The following is a 24,473-nucleotide window of genomic DNA, read 5'->3' as shown; positions in this document are numbered from 1 at the left end:
TTTGTAGGTTGCAGAGAACAGCCCCCACGGCAGATCTCAATATTCAGGCAGGCATATGCAGCAAGAGGCGCTAAGTCCCAAGCCGTTTAGGACTTTATACATCATCACTAGCACCTTGAATCCAGACCGAAAGTGTATTGGCAGCCAGAGCAGTTCCTTTAAAACCAATGTTATATGATTTCTGTAAACTGTTCCCGATAGTAATCCAGCTGTTGCATTCGGCTCTGCTTCAACTTCCCTGTTGTGCTCAAAGTCAAACCCACCTAGAGTGCAAACGTTCACCTCTAGCCACTAGAGAGCAGTAAAGAATAAAGAAAGGTGGTCTACTTTTTTCCTCTATTAATTTTTTTAAAAAACTTAAGTTGGTGAGGTGTGGCCTTTATTAAAGAGATTTCATTGGCCCGAAAAGGGGATGTTTCTTATAGGCTGAAACAACCATTGCTTTGCTTTACTTAAGAAGCTGATTGCCTTGTCAACTGGAAAGATACAGGATTGTTCAGGTTGTTTCAGGAGTTGTTTGTTTCTCTTTAAGGTGAGTCTCTTTTGTTTATGGAATGGGGTCTTCTCTGCCCTTAAAGATTATTTCTGTTCTGAAGAAAGCTTTTTGATGTGTGTTAGAATTACACCAGGCTTTTAATTTGTGTTTGCTAGCGGGTAGGGCGGTAGGCTGTTAAATGTGTCTTTCTTTAAAATAAGGAGTTTGTTTGGGGTGGCTTGCGTCTGTGTCATTCTTCCCTGAAATTTTCAAGGAAAGGTGTAGAGGGATGTGAAGCAGACAGATCATCCTTTAAAACAAGGTTTTACTTTGCAATATGTGTATACCACTTTTCAACCGTAATGGTTCACAATAGGAAAACTCAGATTTCTAGGCAGGCCGTATCGCCCTCACAGTGATAAATCTGGAATATCTGTTTGTGATATCAAATGATGGTATCTTGTGGCTCCTTGTTCTGTTTCCCTCAAAGACGCTGGTGGCAAAGGGAAGTCCTGGGGTAGGGGGAGGATATAGATCTCTTTCAGAGTACTTTCCAGCTAGGTGTTCCTACTTTCACCATTGCTGTTCTGGGCAGATAGAATTGATTATTCCAGGCCCTTGGAACTCTTGTGGCATGGGGAAAATAGCTGTTGGAACCACTGGGAGGGACAAGGGATGTATAAAGTCCATTTGTTTTTATTTCCTTTTTGTGTAATAAAATGTCTTTCTCTGATGCTCTGTAGAATGTAATGGGGTTTTCCCTACAATGTCTATCAAAAAGAATATTTGGTTGAAGGCACAGAATGATTGTAATCTAGTGTGTTAAGGGGACCCTGTTCTTTTGGGGAGATGTATATCCATCTGCTGCCTCTAGTTCGTATCCTCTCTCTCTCTCTCTCTCTCATATATGGCATCACATGCGGTATGAATATCACCCAAAAAGATGCTTGTAAGAGTGCAGTCCAATGCTTACCAGGAGGGAGGCTACATTGGACTTCACAGTGAGACTTCCCTGTAAACCTGATCAGGCCATATCAAACTCAGGAGCATGAGTTGGGTTGAGCTCTCTAAAGCATCTTGAGAAGCTGTTTGTTAACTTTCTCCTTAAATGCTTTGCAGACACCAAGATGAGCTGCTTCACTTTTTTGAAGGTCATGATGGTCTTATTTAACCTCTTCATAGTTGTAAGTACTTGCTGTATTTCTCTACTAATGAGGTAGCTGCGAACCTTGTAAAAGTATGAGTGGGTGAGGCCAATACTCTGGAATATGTTTGGCTGTTCTTTAGAGATAGCTATACTGAAGGCTGCATGTCTATATGTGTAATAAACCTGAGATGAAATGTAGTTGAAGCCGTAATCCTAAACACACTTACTTCTGAGTAACCATGCTTAGGATTGTGCTTGCCCAATGGTCCCCAAACTCAGGGACAGAATGGACAGATCTTATACAACAAAGATGAGGTCGTCTCCTTGACAGCATGTTAGCCACATATAATTTGTTAATGTAATGTGTGTTTATGGTAGATGTGTGTTTATCTTACGGCTAATCTCTAATGATCACATGCTGCAGTAGCCTTTGCCAACTGGATTTTATTAACTCTCAAGGGACCATAAAGGGTTTAACTACCAACTTTGTAAATCTAAGAGATGTGAATATGCTCATCCAAAAAACACGGCGTGTGAATAATCTTGGGGCACAACTAGATAAGACGGTGGGAAATCATCTGAGATACCATACAGGTATACATTTTCTCCTGCAGGACAAATAGCAGCTTGGTGGGGACAAGCATTGGCAAAAGGATTTAAAAATCTTTCCCCAAGTGCTGCATTCCCAGATTTGCTCCTCATTTTTTTAATTGCCATAAAAAAAAGCCACAAGAGATCAAATGGTGAGTCTCATCTAGCAGTGGTCTTTCTGGCTTCTTCTGATTCCATGTTGGGATGAGTAAACTGCCTTCTGGTGTTCCACGCAGTATATTTGGTCTGCCCGCCTACACTAGTTACAGCTGTGTTGTCTCAGGGATTAATCGTGTACTGAACAATATGAACAATCTCTTAATGCCAGGGTTGACTTACAAGGAACTTCCTCTGCGATTCCGGTTGCTTTCTGGAATGGCCACACCCATGGGACAAATAAAAGCAGGTCCATGAGATTATGAAAAATTTATTAACTCTGGCTATGGGTGTGCCTTCATGCAATGGCAGGCCAAGCCCACAAAATGGCAATAGGCTAATTGAGTGCGATCATGATGCAAACCAAAGTACTCATTAAAATGTTCCTCTGGCCTGCCTCTGGACTGGCTGAGTGGGTTTGATGGTTTCTGTGGGTGTTTCATTCAGTTTCATGCTTACTTGCCATGTTCATAGTTTTTAAACGAGCAGCGTGGCTGTCCTCCTATGGGCTCCACGGGTGCCTCCATGGCAATGCTACCAAGGGAGTCTCGTATACCAGCAGATTCCTTTGGCATACACTTCTCTTGCAATGGGAAAGGGTGGGGAAAACAGGAATGCCTTGTACACAGCTTGCTAAGTGCACCGTAACTCTAGCTGAAGTAAGTGCTGGTGTGGGGACCCAGGTATGCAGGTATGCTGAGTGCAATAAGATCACAACAGTGACAGGAGGCTGTTGGTGATCTAAGGGCTGTAATCCGCACGCACATAAACATGTGGACATGCATTCAGGTGGATAATTCTATGGAGACTTGCAACATACGTTACTGTGGTTCACAGTCAACGCTTCTCAGCGAAGGGATTTCAATCTTCTGTTCTCATGAACCTCAGCTTTACAAATTGACTCGAGCCTTCCAAAGGAAGATTCTTTATTTATATCACGGGTGCAGAATTACAGGCCAGACCTAGCCCTCTGGCAGTCCTCAGATGGCCACATCCCTTTCTCTATCCCCTGCCCCCACCACTTCCCCCCAACTGCAGATGATTTGGTGGTTTCCCAGCTTTTCCCCTTTCTACAAAGTCAAAATTCCTCTCCTAAGGCTTAGTTACCAGCAGTAAGAGGCTTAAGCTAAAATATGCTGGTATTTTTGGCTCCTCCCACCCTTGGGATCCAGCCCCTGAGAACTTCTCCAAAATGGAATTTGGCCCTTGGGTTGAAAGAGGTTCAGCACCCCTGCCCTATGCATGGTTGATCGTGCACTCTGAATGTTTGAACTGGGCTCCAGCTGGCTTTAATTGGTGTGTACATTTTAACTTTGCTTCTTGGCTATTGTTATGCCCTCTTTTTATACTTGAAGGCCTAGGGAGACCCTATCCTCATTTATTGTTATTTTTATTAAGATTATCATGCCCTTCCTCCAAGGATCTCAAGACAGTGTACATGGTTCTCCCCCTCCCCACCTTTTTATCCCCACAAAAACCCTGTGAGGTCGGCAAGGCAGAGAGTGAGAGTGAATGTAACTGGCTGGCCCTGTTGAGCTTTTTGACTGGGTGGGGATTTGAACCCCGGACCCCCAGTCTGAGTCCAATATTCTAACCACTACACCACACTGACTTCGTAGAGAATCAAGTTCCAAAGTGGATGTAGGAAGTGGAGTTTCCACAAGCCGTGTTAATATGCAACGGTCAGTTGAGCAAACCTGTGATGAGCTGAAATGAGGAGGAAGCAGAACAACTGCACATACTCTTTCATGCCAAAGTGAAGGTGCGCCTGATCCTGTTAATGTGAACACTGGTGAGCAATAAAGTGGGCCCTGATCTGAAAAAATGCCACTGTCCACCTGGAAGATGTGAAACATCCCTGTGGGGGGAACTTCTTGACATCCTCCCTCCTTTTGGCATCTCACAAAAATGTAAAATAAATCTTGTGCTGTCAGTTCCCAGTTAGGACTCCATCAGATCTACTTTGTACTCCTGTGCAGGGTTGTCAGTTAGCCAGTGTTGTGGGGTGGGGGGTTGGCTGGCTGCTTACAAGGTGGGGGTCTGAAACAGGGAAAGCCAGGGTTCCCCCCTCCCAATTTGGTTCCCCCTTCTAATGTATTTATTTTTAATGTGTTTGCTTTCCACATTCATGCATACTGGATTGGGAAGGTGGCCTAGAAGGAAGGACATGTATGTATGTATGTATGTTGAATAGTCTAACTGCTGCCTTCTGGCAACAGCCTCCCCACAGCTACCTTTGTTGCTGGGGAAGATGAGCAGAAGGGTGCTGTTGGGCTCATGTCCTACTTGTGGGTTTCCCACAGGCAGCCGGTTGGCCACTGGGCAAACAGGATGCTGGCCCAGGTGGATCCTTGGTCTCATCCAGCATGGCTCTTCTTATGTTCTTATTGCCATGTGCTTATTCACTGCTAACTGCTGCCAGTTGTTCCTGTGGGCAATGTTGCCCGGGGTTAACTAAGCCAGATCATAGGAACTTGGAAGGCAGCTCTGGGCTTGGCCTAGTGGGGCCTAAAACTCTTTCAAAGTCCCATTTGGCTTATTTCCTCCTGGAGTTAACTGACTGGCAGGTGGTGCATTCATGTACTGGCAGGGCACAGTCCACCCACTTGCCCATCTGGCCCTGGCATGCCTGCTCCCAAGTCCTGATTTGCTGTGGAGGCCATTGGGCTCGGCTCACTGCCACAGCCCATCACCTGTCCCAACAGCAGCAGAACTGGCTAGGCATGGCCGGGCACCTGCCGGGGGCCTGCATCCCAGCAAGGGACTCACTGACAAAAGTCCCCTGGAGTCACTCCTCCTCACCATTGCAACCTGCTTGTTCACCTGCCTCTCGCTCTGGCCCAGACAATGGTGGTAGTAAGAAGGTGGAGCAGCAGAAGCCTCTGCTTCTTGCTCACTGGCTCTCTGCCCAACAAGCAAGAAAGCAGGAGTGATGAAGAGGAGGAGGAGCAATAGCAGCTGGTGACAGAGGTGGTGAGGAGGTCGACTCACAGAGGAAAGGGGCCCACTGCGGGTGTCTTGCTCCAGGGCCCTTCCGAACCTGGAGCTGGCACTGGTGGCAGTGATTGGGTTGGCCTGAGATTCCCCTCCAGCTTTTCTTGGGTGTGGCTCCTCTGTGGTGGCGGCAGTACAGCAGCAGGTTCTCAGAGGTAGCTGGCAGTGGAGCAGCATGGACCAACTCGTGGCTCAGCAACGCTACAAGCGAGAAGAATCTTGGAATTGTTGTAGATCACAAGCTGAATATGAGCCAACAATGTGATGTGGGTGCAAAAAAGGCAAATGCTATTTTGGGCTGCATTAATAGAAGCATGGTTTCCAAATCCCATGAAGTGCTAGTTCCCCTCTACTCAGCACTGGTTAGGCCTCATCTGGAGTACTGTGTGTCCACTTCTGAGCACCGCACTTTAAGAAGGATGCAGCCAAGCTGGAGAGGGTTCAGAGGAGGGCAACAAAGATGATCAAGGGACTGGAAACAAAGGCCTATGAAGAGAGACTGAAAGAACTGGGCATGTTTAGCCTTGAGAAGAGAAGACTGACGGGAGATATGATAGCACTCTTCAAGTACTTGAAAGGTTGTCACAGAGAGGAAGGCCAGGATCTCTTCTCGATCATCCCAGAATGCAGGGCACGGAATACTGGGCTCAAGTTCCAGGAAGCCAGATTCTGGCTGAACATCAGGAAAAACCTCCTGACCGTTAGAGCAATACGACAATGGAACCAATGACCTAGGGAGGTAGTGGGCTCTCCCACACTGGAGGCGCTCAAGACGAGGCTGGACAGCCATTTGTCAGGGTTGCTATGACTTGGATTCCTGCATTGAGCAGGAGGTTGGACTCAGTGATCTTGTAGGCCCCTTCCAGCCCTACTATTCTATGATTCTATGAACTTCTCAAGGAGTGCCTTGTCTGTGTGAATCTGCTCTGTACCCTCCTGTCCATCTGTTTTCCTGCATCTCTGCCCCTGGTTGGCTTTCTGGGTAGGTGGTGTGCTTGAGTGCTTTGCCATGGGTTCACTAATTGCTCTTGGGACAAGACTTGCTCAGTCTCATTGAGTAAAATATCTTAATAACTTGCTACCTATACGTGTGTTATATACTTGACATATAATCTGCAGCTGGGTTCACCTTCTTGAGTTATCCATTCTACATGACTGTTTAGTTCTTGCTTTGTGCTTGTGATGTTGCAAGAGAGTCTGGGTTAGGTTAAGGTGACCTGTGGTGGCCTGCTGTGTGTGGACAGTAGCAGGAGACAAGTACATGTGGGAGCTGATTGCCTAGGGTCAGCCTTTTCCAACCTTGGCTTGGGATAAGGGAGTTGTAGTTCAGCTGGAGGGCACTAGGGTTGGGGAAGGCTGCCTTAGATGAATAGAACGTTGGGGGGGGGGGGCTCTGCCCTTGCACCCTGCTCAGGTATCGAAACTTCCTGTTTAAGCATTGGCAATCCTGATCACATACATTCCTATATTTACTCCTTCATGTAGTGTGGAAAGGGTTATGCATGTATCTCTTCTGAGAAAAAGCATTGTGCACTTTGGAGTTTCCTACAGGTGCCTGCCCTTGGTTAACACACAGAGGCACTTCCTCCTCATGCTGTCAGAAGACAAGTGAAATGTGTGGGCTTGTGCATTTGTGTTCCGAAAGCACGAAGCGATGCTGCCCACAGCCTCCTATTAGTCAGTCTTACTCGCTGCCTTGTGTAAATCTGTTAATCCAAGTTACCAACCAATCTCTGGCTTTTCCCCCTTTGCCAAAGGACCAGAACGGAAGAGGTCTGGGAAGCTACTGGACTGGCTTGATTCTTCCTTCACCTCCTGAACACTGTAGATGTTTTTGAATGTGTACCTGGGTCAGAAAGATCATAAGCAGCTCTTGTTTGGGCAGTAGCATGTCTACCCTGAATCACAGCTACATTAAAATCCTGGATTTCTGATTTGATTTGGTTTTTTTAATGGAGCAGCAATCACTTTTCCACTAGGGAAGATTCCCCCTACCCCCACAGCTTAAAAATGCACCTAGAAGTTCCTTCTTAAGATAGTGGGTCAGTCCTTGCTATGATTTCATCCACCGGATAAAAATATTGAAATACAGGAGCAGGCTAGTTTCGCACAAAACAAATGGGCAGAATTGTGCCTGCACATTTTGCCTCACATCTTGTTTTCTAAAAGGGCTAGAGACTTGCTTTCTTAAGGGCACAATCCTATGCATGCTTTGACAGAAAAAAGTCCTACAACTTGCAGTCTTCCCCAGCATGGCTGGCTGGGGAAGACTTGGGAGTTGTAGGACTTTATTCTGTCTAAATTTTCATAGGATTGCATCAGTGGAGGCTGGTGATGTTAGTGGGGTGGTGAATCTGCTCCACATTTCAGTCAGAACCAGGCTTCACACCTTGGATAGCTCCTTTAGAGTTCTGACTGGTTCTGACTGAAACCGGGGATAGATATACTGCCCCACTGACATTGGAGCCACCAGCCTCCACTGGATTGCACCCCCCCCCCCCCGATGAAAGCTGGGAATCTGGGGATCATAGCCTATACGAGGGGACTATCCCCCCCCCTTGCCATCTCTTGTGGACACCCATGTGTCCAGCCTGGCACCTGTACTTAAGTGTGGGCTGAGGCAGTGCCTGCCTTGTCCTTTTATTTGAAGACAAAACCGGCACCTGTGGTCAAGGATAATTGCTTTCACCCTGTTAGAAATGCTCCTGTATGATTCCAAGTGCATTATTCACTGTTAAAAATAAACAACTGGTTTGAAACCCTTGGCAGCTTCTGATAAGACTATCCCTGTGTAGAGAGGGAATCGGTATGTTTACAAGGCTTCTTTCTGCGTTGTGACTCTTCTACAGCTTATCTTGTTGAACTTTGAGAGACTATGGAATGGTTACAAATACATTGGGGCGGGGGCGATTGGGTGGTGAAAGGCAAAGGAAAGCAGGGCTCCTGGACTTCTCCAGATTGTGTAGAAGTAGTTTTGTCAAAGCGGTCCTGCTCGTGCAGGTGTAAGAAGTGGCGCGTGCTGAAACTCCATCTTCTATGCAGCTGTTAAAAGTTCAAGAGTCTTGTCTGTCCTTGACACCCTGATTCTAAACTTGGAATTACCTTGTGCCTCCACAGTCGAGAGTAGAAGCTTGTCCCTCTTTTAGCCACTAACAGCACAATCCTACACATATCTATTCAAAAGTCAGCCTCAGGAGGTTCAGTGAGTCTTACATCTGGGTAAATAGGTATAGGATTGCAGCCGAAGAGCATTCCGCGGCCGATGCACGATGACTCGATTGTTTCAGCATTCTGTTCCTGACACTGGCTAGCTGGATGTAGTGCAGAACGAACATTTAACAGTGCAAGGAGTGATCGCCTTCCATTATGTGCCCCTAATTTCTAGAAGGTTTGATTACTTGGGCACAAGGGCAGGTTCATTTTAACCTTCTAAAATAACCTTTTTTTCTACCATACTTAGTTTTTAATTCAGTTTTGTAATGATCTCAGCATGGCTGTGGCAGTTACCACTATTCTGAAATATAGCACTTATTTGAATGACTGTCAACAGGCATATCTTATACCCTGAACCTCGAAGAACCAAGTCAGTTCACTGATAATGTTGGAACAGATCAGGTTCCTTTTTTTAGAAATGAAGAGTCTGATATGATCAAACTGGGATTCCTTATCAGTGATATGTAGTGCTAATATTGGGTTAGAGAGGATATCTGTTTCCCATCTATAAAGTGTGTGTCTGTGTCTGTGTTTGATTGTGATAAGGTATCAATCTCTTTTCTAAAGAAATGGGAAGAGTGCCTAACTTCAGGAAATAGAAGTATGGGATGAGACTGGAGTGCACAATCATAGGTCTAGCTATCTAGAAACTATTGTCAAAATGTATGTATGACAGAAATTGAATTGCCTGCCTCCGGGAAGAAAGATAGTTGTAGCAGCTCCAGTTTATATGGATTAGGTCAAAAACCTATCTGGAGTGAGGTGATCTAGATAGATGTATGGCTTGACCATGATTCTGGCATATGCAGTATGACTTGGACTGTGTGGGAGGGGGAGGGAATGGATTACAACATCCCTCCTAAGGGTACAATGCTGTTCATGCTTAGACAGAAAAAAGTCCTACAACTCCCAGCATTCCCTAGCCAACATGGTTGGCTGGGGAATGGTGGGAGCTGTAGGACTTTTTTTCCTATCTAAACATGCTTAGAATTGCACCCTAAGAATCTTTGTGTGAAAAATAGCATGTTGCTTGGCCTTATAGATATAGCATATGAGATTAAAACAAAAAAAAAATGTGGTGTGTGCACTGCTTGAGGCTCAATTTATCAAAGCACAGCTGCGGCTTTCAGCTTTCAGAGGTATGAGTGCTTTACTTGCCTTGCCTTTCACACTAGGCCCCAGTCTCTTCAGCACACCAGCAAAAAAATATTCTTCCTTCCCTTTCACTGATGCAGGGAATATTTTTCTTTTCAAAAGTCCTTCACTTGGAGGAAGCATGCAAATGCTGCTGCTGTAGGTAGCGCAGGGGTGTGTAGACTCCATGTACAATGTAGACAAAAATAAAGGATATCGGTGGAAGGGATGTGTGTCTGTGCTGGATCCCTGAGATGAAATGTATATGTTTGAGCTCTGGAAATCAGAACACATCTGGAGAGCACCAGGTTGCAGGAGGCTGCTGTCTCAGAAGGACAATATGTACAGAAGTGTCTACTTGCTGTTTATCCCCATATTTCATTAGATATAAGGCAGAACTAGAAGTGATATGGGAGAGCCATGATTTTTTAAACATGATCCATGTTTTTAAGAAGTTAGTAGCAGCCTTGCCCTCTCCATCATACTGGGACTGTGGTATGTGGCGGGAGGTGTGGGGGGTAACCTTTATGCCTGTACTACTTTTCCCAATTAAAATGCCTCACCTGAAGCTGCTATTTGCTCCACAGGGGAAAACACACAGATAGCCCCAACACACACGCTTCCCGAATCATGGGGTAGTATCCTATGTTAGTCCTACTAGGAGTAGACCCATTGAAACAAATGGGACTTAAGTTAGTGATGACTACCTTAAGTGCCATTCGTTTCAATGAGTCTACTCTAAGTAGGACTAACATTGGATAGTACCCCATGTTCCTAACATGATTCAGGGTGCTCTATTGCTGCTATTAACTCTTTAAAGAACCATGTGAGATCCTGGTCACAAATCTCCAACACTGCATCCTGTCTTAGCCGATTGCCCTATTATTCGGAGCAGAGTTTTACCTCTAGCCATTGTTTTAAGAAATAACCTTTTAGTAACCTAGAGGTAATATTTTCTACAATAAAGGCTGATACCATTGTTCTGAGCAATAGTTATTTATTAATTTTAAGCATTTCTACCATGCTGTTCAGCTGGAAAGGCTCCCAGAGTGGCTTACAGATCAATAAAAATATGGTAGTCCCTGCTGTCAGGCTTACAATCTAAAAAGACATGACACAAAGGAAAAAAATGGGGAGGAAAAAGGAAAACAATAAAACCCAGGCACCATTTCTTAGTATTATACAGTTCTTATAATGTCCAGATATAATGAACTGCAGTGCTGTAGTGGCCAGAATGTGGCTGGACATTGTTGGTCTGATGACCAACTGGCATGGAAACAATTCAAAGAGAAGAAGAGCCAAAACTTGCTGGTCTCGCAGCTGAGCCAATGGAGAGGCCCAACTTCCTGTCTCTCCCTGTTCTACAGCCTGGTGGAATGGCTGCTGGATGACAGCTGGGGGAGAGGCAAAGCCTGGTGAAGCTGGCTTCTCAGGATGGCGGATAGTAGTCCTGCTTTTCTTCTCTGCCCCTGCTGCAGCCTGGTGGGACAGATGCAGCAGGAGAAATCTCCCCAGCTTGCATAACAATTATTTTCCCTGTATCTTTCAGAAACTCTTGAGGCTTGAATGTGGGTGGGATAGAGCATACTGTGAATAGATTCTTAACTCTCTAAGAATATTGTAGAATATTGGAAGGGAGGATGATCACATAGGAAAAGGAGTCTCCCTCCTTGGCTGGAGACGCTTGCAAACTTGCCACAAAAGTGACACCTAAACTATGGCTGGCTTGCAAAAGCCTCTAATTTCTATTGTGTTACGAGAAGCTTCTCACTTTAACAAAGGTTCCAATGACTCTTTCTGGCTATTAATAGCTGTGAAATAGAATGTAATCTCTATTAATTAATTGTATGCACGGTGGTGCAGTGGTAAACTTTGAAGTGCAGTTGCTCATCGAGGCAGTCCCCATAGCTGCACCCTCAAGGAGAGTCCAGGACTGCAGACACCTGTGTTGATCCATATCTATACGTGTATGTCCCACATCCTGCATGTGGGAACAGGGAAGCCTGAGGTGGTTGGCAGATGATGTCATCATCCCTGCTTATCAAAAAGGCCTGGCGCTTCGACCCTGCAAGCCCTGGCTCCTCTACACTTCTGTTTGCGCAGTTTAGGTACAGCGCACTTTGTGACTCTCCAGGCCAAATGCAGCCCATCAGCCAGGTTTGATGTTCCACTGCAGACTTGATAACCCTCTGTTTCTGTTGCTTGTCTGGGACTGCAAAAACAGGGTGGAGGGGAAGCTGTCAGGGGTCTGTCTAGCAGGCCACAATATGGAGCTTAGTGAGCTGTTTTCACCTTGGCCGGTTGCAGCTTGGGCAGGCTAAGTAATTGACTGTCCCTTTGTGTCCCCCCAGTACCAACATTTGGAAGTAATTCTTTTCTTTTCTTTCCTAGATTGGTGGAGGGGCACTCCTGGGCATTGGAATCTGGGTCAGTGTTGACAGTAGCTCCTTCCTCAAATTATTTGGCCCCCTGTCCTCCGGTGTCTCGCAGTTTGTGAATGTGGGCTACCTCCTCATTGCCCTTGGAGTCGTCCTGTTTGTGCTGGGCTTCCTAGGATGCTGTGGAGCTCAGAAAGAAAGCAAGTGCCTTCTTATCACGGTAAAATACAAATGTGAAGCAGTTTCCATCTCCTTGTCTGCAGCAAATCTGCCCAGTAGTGTGTTACTTGGTAAAAGTACTTGCTGATAATAACTGGAGCAGTGAAGGCATTATGAAAAGCTGTCTTCTTAATGAGGCTAGGTTCATGAAGGAAGAAAGGGATCCTGAGCTATCCAGGCAATTAGCCATAGGATAGAATTTCTTAAACAATTTGTGCCTGTTTTCTGGATTGTAATACAGATTTCTTATTTTGGAAAGCTCATTGATGGATTTTATAACTCCAAAATTCCTATGCAGATAATAAGCTGGATTTTTTTTAGAAATTGGAGTTCTCTCACTTCTTGACCCAAACTTTACATTTTCTTTACCCTGGGTCTGTTTGATTAAAAAAAAAAAGGCCTTCTTGGTAGATGTTAATCTTGTTTCCCAGTTGGATAACTTCTAGGCAAAGAAAGATGCAACTTTTCTGGACATCTTGTTCCTTTTGTGGTAGGAGTGTAGACCTGCTGCAACGTCTTGAATCCATGGCTGTTTCTCATTTCCTCAGAAGCCCTTGTAAGCAGGTGATCACCTGTTTTCAGTGGCATCTGAAAGTAAATACATAAAATAAATCAGTGGTGATACTTAGAGTTGCTATCCTGTCTCTCTATCCCCCTTCCTCCTCTTCTTGCTGTGAGAAAAAAGACTTGTGTTAATCCACTGGGGAATGAGGAAGTTGTTGATATATATGGTCTAAAATGACCTGGAAAAGATCAGTTCAAAGTGTACTAAAGCAAATGGACTGAGACTAAAATGTCTTTCAGTATGCTGAAAGATCTAAGAATCCAAGTGAGAAAGATGCTGTTCAAGCAGAATGAGGGATCTGAAGCAGTGTCTTGATTCTTTCCTATGAGAAAGTCCAGGCTATGGCATGTCACACCAGATAAGGAAGCCCTCAGTTGCTGGAGTTGTGGAAAATCCCCACTAGAATATCTTTCATAAAGCTCAGTCTTGTGACCAACTATCCTTCCAAAGCTAGAAGGTTGCCTATAGAGCACACTTGACCAAGTTTATCCAAAGAGTCTTTGCCTCACTTTTGCACTGATGCCTTGTAGAGTGAACAATCTAATGCTCTTCTGTCTCTCTTCCTAGTTCTTTTCAATTATCCTGATCATCTTCATAATCGAAGTGGCTGCTGCAGTGGTGGCCTTGGTCTACACATCACTTGTAAGTAACATGAAGTAGAAAGGATGAGCTTGGGGTGACTTGCTTAGGGCGCAATTTTAAGCATGTTTAGATAGGAAAGAAGTCTTACAACTCCCAGCATTCCCCAGCCAGCCATGCTGGCTGGGGAATGCTGGGAATTGTAGGACTTCTTTCTGTCTAAACATGTGAAGGATTGCATCCTTAGTCTTAAAATGGCTGTTGATGTTTCAACTGCTGGCTGCTTTGAGGCATCTGCTGTGATGGCCTTCCATGTCTCAGAACAGATGTTCACATGCCAATGCTCCCTCTCTGAGTGGTGGACTTCCCATTTTGGCATAAATATACTTCCTACCCTCTTTTGTAAGAATGATGCATTTGGGGTCGGTCTGTAGCTCAGTGGTAGAGCCTTGTGTGCAGAAGGTCCCAGGTTCAATTCCTGTCATCTCCAGGTAGGGCAGGAAATCTCCTGCCTGAAACCCTGGAGAGCCACTGCCCGTCAGTGTCAGCAATACTGGGCTAGATGGAGTTATGGTCTGACTTGATATAAGGCAGCTTCCTACATTTTAGCACTGCAGCTGAAAAAAAAGCTCTACAACAGTTGATCATGCCTGACTTCCTTGCCAGAGCTCTGCTCCCCTGTAAATTAAGAGGGGTTTAAGAGCCCAGTTTTAAAGCCATTGTAATGTGCAAACAGAGAAGTTTTGTGTTAATGTTTGGAGTTAAGGTAATTTACATTGTCATATTTAAATGGCTTTTACATGTTTTACATACATTTGAGAACATTAAACAATGCTATCAATGCAAATACTTGATCTAATACTATTTAATGTGCATAATAGGCTGGGAGCCTCTAGGTCAGGGCAATGTTGGCATGCATGGCAAGATACAGAGGCTGACCTGTATTTATTGGGAGATTTAGGTATACATAAGAAAAATAAGGAGAAAGGATTCTCTCAGCCAATGAGAAGAGATTGCTACATCTAGTTTGGTTTTTCATCTTTCTAGAAATGAGCTAGATGTGACGGAGGAACAGCCATGTTTGTTTTATTTAAAAGTATTTGTATTTTATTAAAACATTTCAGCTGTGCCTTTGTCAATAAGATATCCAAGGAGGCTAATCACATGTCTGCCCAATTCACATATAAAGTGTAGGTGTGGGGAGACTCTCATTTTTTTAACATCAACGGGGAGATGTGGGTGAGGGGAACCTGATCCCTTCCCCTCTTGAACTATTCTTAAATAAGAATCAAGTGCTAGCTTTGCTTTTCACCATTTCCTGTTTGTTCTTCAGCTTCTCTTATCAGAATAAATATGGTTGATTTCACTTCATATTTTTTCTGGCAAATGGCACATTGATGCATCCCTCTCGAAAGGAATAATTATCCATTATAAGGTTGGATAGTCTGAATTCCTTGCTAAAGAGCTACATTTTGGAACCTCAAGTTTCCCCTGTGCCCAAGTTCAACCCAGTCCCTGAGGGGCCCAACTAGGTGTGCCTATACAGCCATGTTTGTTGGTGTATTTTTCTCCCAGCCTGGCTCCAATACCAGAAGTGAGCCTGGCTGTGAGAGAAGTACCTAGGATGAGGGAATGTGGGGAGGTAAGGCAGGGGAGGCTTCTGTTAAACCAGGCGTGTTGAACCTCTTTCAGCCCAAGAGCTGAATTCAATTTCAGAGAAGCCCTTTGGGCTTGCATTCCAGTGGTGGGTGGGGCCAAAGATACCTGCATATTTTAGCTTCAGGCTCTTGCTGCCAGCAGCTAAGCCTTAGGAGAGGCATTCCAACTTTCTAGAATGGGGAAAAAACAGTGCAAAAGCTGGGAAAGCACCAAATGTTGGCAGGCAGGGGAAATGGGGTGGGGCCAGGAGAATGCCAGAAGGCCGGATTTGGCCCACAGACCTAAGATTCAACACTGCTGTGTTAATCTCAGAGGGACTTGTTTCCAAGCAAATGTGTACAGGATTGCACTGCACATCTGAGACACATATTCCTGCTCCATTGTAAAGTATAGGGGACACTTCCCATTATATAATGGAACTGGTGAGGCACTTTCTAAGAAATCGTATGCATATTCTGTGTGTGTGGCGAAGGTTCTCTTCTCCCCCACCCTCTCTCCCAGCAAAGGATTCATTAGTTGGTGACAAGCAAAACTGGCACTTCTTTCATGTTTGCTTTTTCAGCCTTCTTTGTGTGAGTAAACGTAGCTTGTTTCACTTCCTGCTTTTTCTGGCACATGCCACGTTGCAGTCAGTGTGTGTCCCCCCGACAAGAAGAGTTGCTAACCACGAGAAGACAGGGGAGCCTGAATTCCTTGCTGAAGAGCTACACTTTTGAAACTGGAAGTACACAAGTGTGTGTTTAACCCCTGTGCCTGAAGGCCAAACTAGATGTTACAGAGGCAGCCATATTTGTTCAGGTGCCTGCCCCATTCTTGTATGCCGTGGAAGGGGAGAGGTCTGATCCTTTCTTCTTTAACCAAGAGCAGCACATGCGTGAGTGGAGTGACCTTGAAAAGCACCTATGTGCATGGACATGATTGTAGTGCAAACAGAACAGTGAAACTTCTGGGAAAGTTGGTTTATATTGGTAGGGTGTTTGGGGTGGGGGGGGTGGGGAGAGAAAAGAAGCTAACAGTTCTGGACATGGTGAAAACAATAGCATGGTCTTGAATCTTGAGTTATCCGTGAGCTTACCAGTATACTCTAATACGCTGTGTGCAACTCCTTCCTTCCTTCCTTCCTTCCTTCCTTCCTTCCTTCCAGGCGGAGACTATATTGCAAGGATCAGTGACGAAGTTATTGAAAGAGGAATATGGGAAGTCTCCTGACATTACGACAGTATGGAATGCCACAATGACAGATGTAAGTTGGCCCACAGAATGGTTTGGAGCCATGCAGAATGATAAAGTGGTCAGAGCAGTCAGACAATGGAACCAACTGCCTAGGGAGGTGGTGGGCTCTCCATCACTGGAGCTATTCAAGCAAAGACTGGACAAACATCAGTCAGGGATGCTTTAAACTGGATTCCTGCAGTGAGTAGGGGGTTGGACTTGATGGCCTAAGTGGCCCCTTCCAAGGCTATGATTCCATCAAGCAACAGTGTTTGGTTCTATTATGGACCAGTGAAGTACTGACTGGTATTCTGCTTGACCTCTAAGGAAACCTAGGTGCCATTTTGAGTTGTATTCATAGTAGCCTGAGCACTGCCAAAGCCGGTAATGGCACTCCTCTGCTTGCACTCACTGGCTTTTGTTGCAGTGTGTCTGCTTCTAATTTGCAAAGAGTTGTACAAACAGAGGATTTATAGAAGAGCAGCAATAGTAGTAACGAGTTTAGTACGTGACATAGAAGTTGGAAAAACAACTTTGAGTGGGACTAGGAATTTCAATTTCTAAAAGGCTGCCATTAAGAGGACCAAACTGTCCACCAGGGGGGAAGATGTAATGTGTTTAACTTTTCAGCAGAGTAGATCTTATTGAAATCCATGGAGAATGGGGGAGGGGATATCTATAAGAACCTTTGGGAGAGAACTGGGTTGTCTGGGAAACCTGTTCCTGAAGGCTTAATTGACAACGGAAAGTGCTTCTTCTGGAGATGGGCATGAGCCTAGGGAATTCTTCAGTTGCCATGTAAGCCAAAAGGCCCATTCCATGGATGTAACAAGCAAGGCAAGAATCCTGGCCCACTCCTGGGCCTTGTGGTTGGCCTGCTGTCCCAGCCTGATAGCTGCAGGACCATGGTGGAGGAAAGGGTAACTGTAGAATGTAAAGTGGTTGGGTTGCTTTTTGTTTTTTAAGCAGCAAAGTGATCCCTCTCTCCCACGTTGCATTGCCATTTAGGGACCCTTGTTTGCATTCTTTGTCTCTGTTCTCCCTAGGACATCCAGCAGTGCACATCAGCCTCACTTAGCAAAAGCAGCCACGCTGCTGGCTTGCGAGCACCCTGCATCTTTGGGGACCACATATTGAAATGTGTGTTTTGGGCTAGAAAAACATATTGCTACAGATGAAATTGGTCAGTTATCTGGAAAGGCCCTGTAGTTCCTTGCTAGTATTGTGTTGTATATGGCAAGGCAGATGGATGGCCTTCTGTTCCTCCCATATTGGAGGTGAAGCTAAAAGTTGAGCAGTGGCATCCAACTCTCCATACTCGTTACAAGCATCCCTTACCCCTAAGCCAGCTGTCCCCAACCTGGTGCCCACCACATGTTTTGGACTACAGCATTCCTGACCACAGGCCACACTGGCTTGATTTGATGGGAGTTGAAGATGAAACATCTGGAGGGCATCTGGGTAGAGGCGGTTCCCCTAAGCAGATGGTCTTTTTTTAAAACTGCTGCCCTGTTATAAGCCACAAGCTGGAAGAAGGCGGGATAATAGTTGTTTAGGCTGCAATGCTATGCAGATGTACCTATGAAAAAGTCCTGTTGATGGGACTTACTTTTGATTAAACATGCAGGGGATTTCACTGTAAGTTACTGGGTAGTCCTGCTTTGTCAGGTAGAAAAGGCCCTCATGACGGGACACTGGAGTACTTAATATATTACCAGTTTCCATTTTGGAATGTAAAATGAAAAGGCTATAATGTGGTACCTAACATATCTCCTTTGCTCTTAACATTTCCTCTTTAGCTGAAATGCTGTGGTCTGTCAAATTACACAGACTTTGAAGGTTCCTACTATGAAAAACAACATGCCAATCACTATCCACCATTTTGCTGTAATGGTGAACTTCCCTGCAATGCTACTGGTGCTGCACAAAAGAATGTGCCGGTATGAAAACAAATGATTGCCTCCTTTACTGTACATTTGGGGGTAGGGGGAGGATGAGAAGTCATGGTTTTAAGTGGAATGACCCTTGCTGACCCTTGGACCCAGCCTGTATATTGGGGAAGGTACTTCTCACTGCAGGGGATAACAGTGCTTCTAAAATATGACGTCATTTTTCCCCTACTGGTCTAAAATAACTTCAAGGACTGCACTCTTCTGGGCGGAAGGAGGGTGGATGCATTCTCTGATGAACTAACTTAATTTCATGGCTGATAAAGCATTTTACACAGAATTGGGGATGAATTCCAGGCAACTTGGTGACAGATTTGGGGCTCTTCTGAGGGATTTTGGAGTGGAATTTCTGCGGGACAACTAATTTTTTAAAAATTGGTCTGTTAATGTCCCTCATAAAGGTGATGGTTGGTCTGATGTAGAGGCCTCTGTCGTTGCCAAACAAAATGTATTCTGAGCTGTGTATTCTTTCGTAGCCACCCTGAGAACCTTGTTAAAGGGACCAATAAAAATGCCTGAAATAAATAAAAATGGGTGATAGCTCTTGGCACCATTCTGGTTTGATCTCTGTGGAGGTGGTGTCCCTTGGTGAAGCAGGGAGGGCCCTATTCATGCTGTGCAGAGGCCCTAAATGCTTTTGCACATGCATACTACATTCAGTTGCAGTTCTCACAATGCAGTATCCCATTTGTGGGAGCAGCCCACTAATTCTGCATGGACTGCAGCCTGCAAGGTGCAGATTGGGGGGTCCCTGCTGTCCCTGTCCTGGGCATGGAATAATTTTGGTGGGGTTGAGGACAGCGAGTCATAGCCTGTACAGCAGCCTTCTCTTCTTCTGGTGCCAGTGTAGGCTACAGATGTTGCTGGCCCTGGCTGGCACCAGGAGACCTCTACAGGTTTGCACGGAGATAATAAATAAATGGGGGGAAAGTTCTCTGTCTTTCCCCCCACCCTGGACTGTGCTGTAATAGACATAACTAATTTCTCTCCCTCCCTTTTTTTAAACAACAAACAATCCCTAGGGCTGCTTCCCTGAGCTGCTGAAGGAAATACGTAAGAATGCTGGTGCAGTGGGTGGAGTAGCAACCGGAATCTGTGCCCTGGAGGTATGTTGACGGAGCTCTCTGAGCCCCTTTGAGAACTGATCTGTCTTGTTGCTATTCCACTGCTGTGCCCTAGTGACCATAACAGCGATGGCCCTCTTCTCACTGCAGCATTCATGGGCTTTGTACTTGAATGACAAGACGCACCAGATGGATGTTGTTATCAGATACGGGACCTGCCGCTGGTGACTCCTTAACCATCAAGGGTTTACCCCCTACCCCACCCCACCCCACCCACACACAGAGAAGCTTGATGCTTTTCCTTGGTTGCATGCCTCAAGGTTATTGAACCTTGGGCCTAAAGAGCCACCAGTGGCTGTTCTCGCTAAGCTTTCTAGAGCATGAAGTGGCTTCTGATCTGATTCCCAATGAGCGGCATCTGTCTTTCACACAGTTAGACATGTCTAGTAGGTGTTCCTGTATGTTGCTAGAGGACAAAGAGCATGTGGTGCTACTGAAGGAAGGAGCATGCGCACCACAGGATTCTCAACACAGGCCTGATCGCTTATTCCAGGTCCCACATTAGGAAAACGTGTTCCAGATGGTCATGTTATTGCAGAACAAATGTGCAAGTATGTCTCAGTTGTGAGGAGGAGCCAAAACCTCAGCCTCCTTGACCCTGTTGGGGTCAGAGTGCCTTGATGTAATGGTGGCTTCTTCAGGCTTGGGGGGAACGCCCAAGTATCTGGGAGGAAATGTTGCAGTCTTATCTGGAGGAAACTGGTCATTCAAGTGTGGGCAGGAAGGGGAGCTAATTGCACCCTGAACTGGAGGGTGCAGTTAGAACCCCCAGCCTCAGAACTCCTCTGAGGCTGGGGATTTGGTGAACCCTTCTCTTTTATGGCAGAACCAGGCCTTTGTTTAAGGCAGGGGTGCAGAACCTCTTTCAGCCTGAGGGCCGAATTATATTTCAGAGAAGCTCATGGGGGGCCACGTTCCAGTGGTGGTTGGGGCCCAAAAGTAAAAGGGGCATGGCCCAAAATATGAAAAATACCAGCTCTTAGCTTAAAGCTCTCGCTGCCAGTAACTTGAGTCTTAGGAGAGGCATCTCAACCTTTTAAATTGGGGGGAAATGGTGCAAAAGCTGGGAAATCACCAAACCATTGGCAATTGGGGGTGGAAAGGGGGCAGGGGAATGGGGCCTGGCCATCTGGGAACCCCAGGGGGACCAGGCTCAACACCCCTGGTTTAACAGTTAGCCCACTCCTTCCTCTCCCTCTCCATCATCTTAAGGAATACAAGAATGGCTGAGAAGTGATGGCTGCTTTCTCCTGCTTTAATTCTTATAATGCCTGTGTAAAGCACTTGAGCAGAAGGAGCAGAAACTCAACCTTTTTGTCTCATTCCCTCCATCCCTCAGATTGCAGCAATGGCTGTGGCAATGTACCTCTACTGCCACCTGGACGAGAAGTAACTGTGATGGAAGGCCAGGAGGATTACCTTGCCAGGAGGCGAGACAGTCGTGTACACCGCAACCTTTTCTTAACCTGTGTCCGCAACAATCAAGCATTTCTCGGGCCTGACGCACATTGCGCGATTTAACTGTTTGACTCTACTGAGCTGGAATCTGTAGTGTGTACATAAATGAAGTAATGAAAAATTGTCTGATAAGAAATGTTTATAATGCAAAGGGCTCTTGTGTTGAAAGCCAGAAATAACTGAATCAAATATGTGGGAGGGGGGAGCCAAAAGGAGCAGTGTTTCTGCCTTTTAAAAATGATCATCCCCACTGTAGAGTTTGTTTTTTCCCTGCTGGCTTTGATACCTGCCATCCTGAGACGCACGAAATCTCTTTAGGAGAGTAAGCAGCCCAGAATGCTGCTAAAGGCTCTGAAAGGCTCCAATTCCACTCCTGTGCCAATCATAGAATTCTGTCTCCATCTGGTATAAATGAGGGAGATTAACATTGCCTTTATCAATACCAGCACAACACAGGAGACAAGCAAACATCATGAGCTGCTGTTAACTGCTGGGAGAAAAAGTGCATGGCTACGAAGAATGGTGGCACAGTAAATCCATCCTTCTCTGCAGGTCAATGCACGAGGACTCTCCTGTTCCCTCCCCCCAGCATACTCCACATGACTTGTCCCTATGGGTGTCTGGTTGAGCTAGCTCTATCTGAATGGAGCCCCTCTTATTCTGTTGTACTTTGACTTAGCCCTCTGGGTTTTTTTTTTACTCTTTGTGGATACAATTTAACTTATAATCTAACTGCAAAATAGCATTGTTTGCATATTGACCCTTGCAATAAAATCTACTTTTTAATTAAATCTTGTAGACGTGAATGTCTCACAGCACAGTAGAGAAAGAAAAATGTTATTTAGAACATCTGTAGAAACACAGCTGGCCCAGGTGATGGGGCTACAACTAGAACCACTATGCCCCCCCCCACTGCCCTGCAGAGCTTTTTAGAAAGTTCCTTCAAGGAACTATAGGGAGAACTGGGACAGAGTTGGTCTTAGCTTTATTGCCCTTTACGGGAGAGGCCATAGCTCAGTGGCCATCCCCAGCATCCCTGGACAGTGTCGACAGTACTGGGCTAGATGGACTAATGTTCTGACTTGGTATAAGACAGTTCCCTATGTTCCTGTTGCTTGTGTCACTCCTGGTGCTTAAGAATAATCCCAACCAGCGGGCAAAAAGCAACTCTGAATTGTCACCATTGCAAAAAAAAAATCAAATAAAAATGCAACCTTGGCTGGGATCGTAATGGGTCACTGCGGGTGCCACTGACTCGGAATGGACTCTACATTGGATAAGATTTTCAGATCTTGAGAGACTGAGTCTATCCTCATGAGTGATGCTGAAAACAGTGTTTGAATTTCCAGTGTCTGAACAATGAGAGCTACATTATGTTCCAATTAATTTTGTTTTTAATATGCCTCTTCCTGTATTGCATTCACTTTCAAAAGTGGATTGGTGGGGCATTTTGCAAATAATGCTAACTGGTGCCAGTTTTTATGGTACAACAGAAATGCAAGTGCGTGCCTATCTGTAGGAAGTATAGCTACTCTATAGGTAGGTATATAATAGATACACTTCATAAGACAAAGTAGGGTACTGCTCTTACGCCAGTCTTCCTGTTATAATAAATATGTCCTGCTTTCAGCTGAGATTGGCTCCCACAGTGGCTTACAGTTACACTGTACACGAGTATAGTTACAATAGAGATACTAGTATGTTAGAATCTTCTGGTCCCTGGCAGGTGATGACATAGTCCAGATTCCTGGCTCTTTCTGCCAGGGGGAGGAAGCAGAAGTCACTGCTGATGGTAAAGATGCCAGCCCGTAGAAACCCCTGTATTGATCTGCAGAGTTGTCTAATGGTGTTTCTTGGAAGGGTGGGAATGGGACTGGAGAATAGCTGTAGGTCTGCCAATAACTAACATTGTAGTAAGACCGAGGACTTGCTTGGAATTAAAGGACTGCTGTGACGGCAGGACAGATGGATCTACTCCAAGGCAGACATGCTGGCTCCTGGCAGCCAACGCACCTGAATTGTACCAATATGTAGTGCAAGACAAATTTCACCTGTGTCATGTCATTCCTACTTAGGAGTTTTCTGGTATCATGTTTGAATTGTCACATGACATAAAAGCTTGGGGAAATTCTTTCTAGTAACATGGACTGCCTCGCTATCTTAAAACAAGATTTTAAACAATGGCTCTGGAAAACAAGAACAGGAATGCTGACTAGGGGGTGTTGGACTAGGGCCAAGGAGACCCAGGTTCAAATCCACAGATCTCCCAGGGTGACCTTGGGCCAGTCAGCCTAACCTATGTCACAAGACTAGTGTGGAGACTGTGCGTGAGAGAGAGAGAGAGAGATGTATACTGCCCTGGACTGCTTGGAGGAAGGGCAAGATAAAAATGTAACTTAATTAAAAATATATTAATCATTTTCTACTTAACTCTGATGTGGGATTTGAGCTGCAAGCTGAAACCCATAGCTTTTCTGTTTTTCCACTCTGACATTTTTCCACTCTGACCAGAGCTCAAGGGCCAGTAGACACTTTTTTTTTCTATGCAACCTCTGCTAAACATATTCAGATATGAGAACCCATGCATACATTGTAATGGAAGGACTAGGCTATTCTGGACATACTAGCAACCCCTATGAGTCATGACCATGGTAGCACTTTCTGTAGCAACTGTAATTATAGGAATTCCTGCAAACTGGCCTAGTTCTTATGGAGTAAGTAAACCTCTCTCTGGGCTATAGCACTTCAGAATGCAACTGGGAACTCGCATGATAAAACACCACAAACAAACCACCCTTCACAAAGGATAAACTTGACCTCAGCTTTTCTGCCTTTTTCATGAGGGGAGCAATGCAGTGGTATAAAGTATGATATGAAGTCGTACAGCCTAGACTGGGGTTTACTGACTCCATGAGAACTAGGCCTGTAGCTGTGCAAAACTATTTGCGCACTGATTATTCATGTGAGCATGTCCTACAGGGATGGTCAGTGCAGCTTCTGTGAACAATTGCTGTTGTGTGAATTTTCTCTTGGCAGACTGAGGTTATCACAAACAGGAAAGGGGTGAGTTTGAATGGATGACTGTTCCTGATGAACATGAGGTTTCTATAGCCACATATAATTAAGTCATGCCAAGGAGGAAGTGGGAATAGTACACCGAAGCAAGGCTGCAAGTGAGTGAATGTGAGACTCTGGATTTGAAACCTAGATGATGATAAAATGGTGCTACTACATCATTGGGGAAGAGTCCAGCTTCTTCAGACTCAATAGTATCCAATTTCTTGCTGCTCCTAAAAATCCATGTTGCCTATTCTAGTTGCAACTGTGTGTTTGAATGAGAGAGCTGCTTATCCTAATCAAGAAAGCTATTTTCACAACAAGCTGTGCCAGGTGATCCCAACAGAGCAGTACGAGCTGGGCTCAAGGACAGGGTGTGCCCTTCAGTATGCTCTTTTGAAATGGCCCCCGCTTGGGCTTAATTGCCTTGAAAATGTGTGGGCACTGGATGGCCTTCTCTCTCCTGGGTGTGGCTTCTGAAGTTTCCAGGAAGCCTTGTGTATATGTCTCTGGGGTATCAGTGGATACCCCAGTCTGGTATCAGTGGAGGGTGGTGGCTCCAA

General features: G+C 45.3%; 1 protein-coding gene across 2 annotated transcripts; it reads left to right on the top strand.

Moving 5' to 3' along the window:
• The first annotated feature begins 478 nt into the window (after positions 1–478).
• Positions 479–22,991, top strand: TSPAN1 (tetraspanin 1). Of its 2 annotated transcripts, none has more exons than XM_084852630.1 (8): positions 479–532; positions 1,595–1,659; positions 12,102–12,308; positions 13,440–13,514; positions 16,255–16,353; positions 18,122–18,262; positions 19,294–19,377; positions 20,735–22,991. In XM_084852630.1, the coding sequence occupies exons 2-8, from the start codon at positions 1,603–1,605 to the stop codon at positions 20,786–20,788; spliced, it is 717 nt and encodes a 238-aa protein (XP_084708756.1). In that variant the 5' UTR covers positions 479–532; positions 1,595–1,602; the 3' UTR covers positions 20,789–22,991. The 2 variants fall into 2 exon arrangements, with proteins under 2 accessions (XP_084708756.1, XP_084708757.1); XM_084852631.1 differs by having other exon boundaries at positions 1,561–1,659.
• The last annotated feature ends 1,482 nt before the right edge of the window (positions 22,992–24,473 follow it).

The sequence above is a fragment of the Heloderma suspectum genome, chromosome 4 (genome assembly GCF_057233095.1).
Source record: "Heloderma suspectum isolate Gila_16-S chromosome 4, 16-S_ref, whole genome shotgun sequence".
NCBI classification, from domain to species: Eukaryota; Metazoa; Chordata; class Lepidosauria; order Squamata; family Helodermatidae; genus Heloderma; species Heloderma suspectum.
This window is presented reverse-complemented; position numbering and strand designations above follow the sequence as displayed.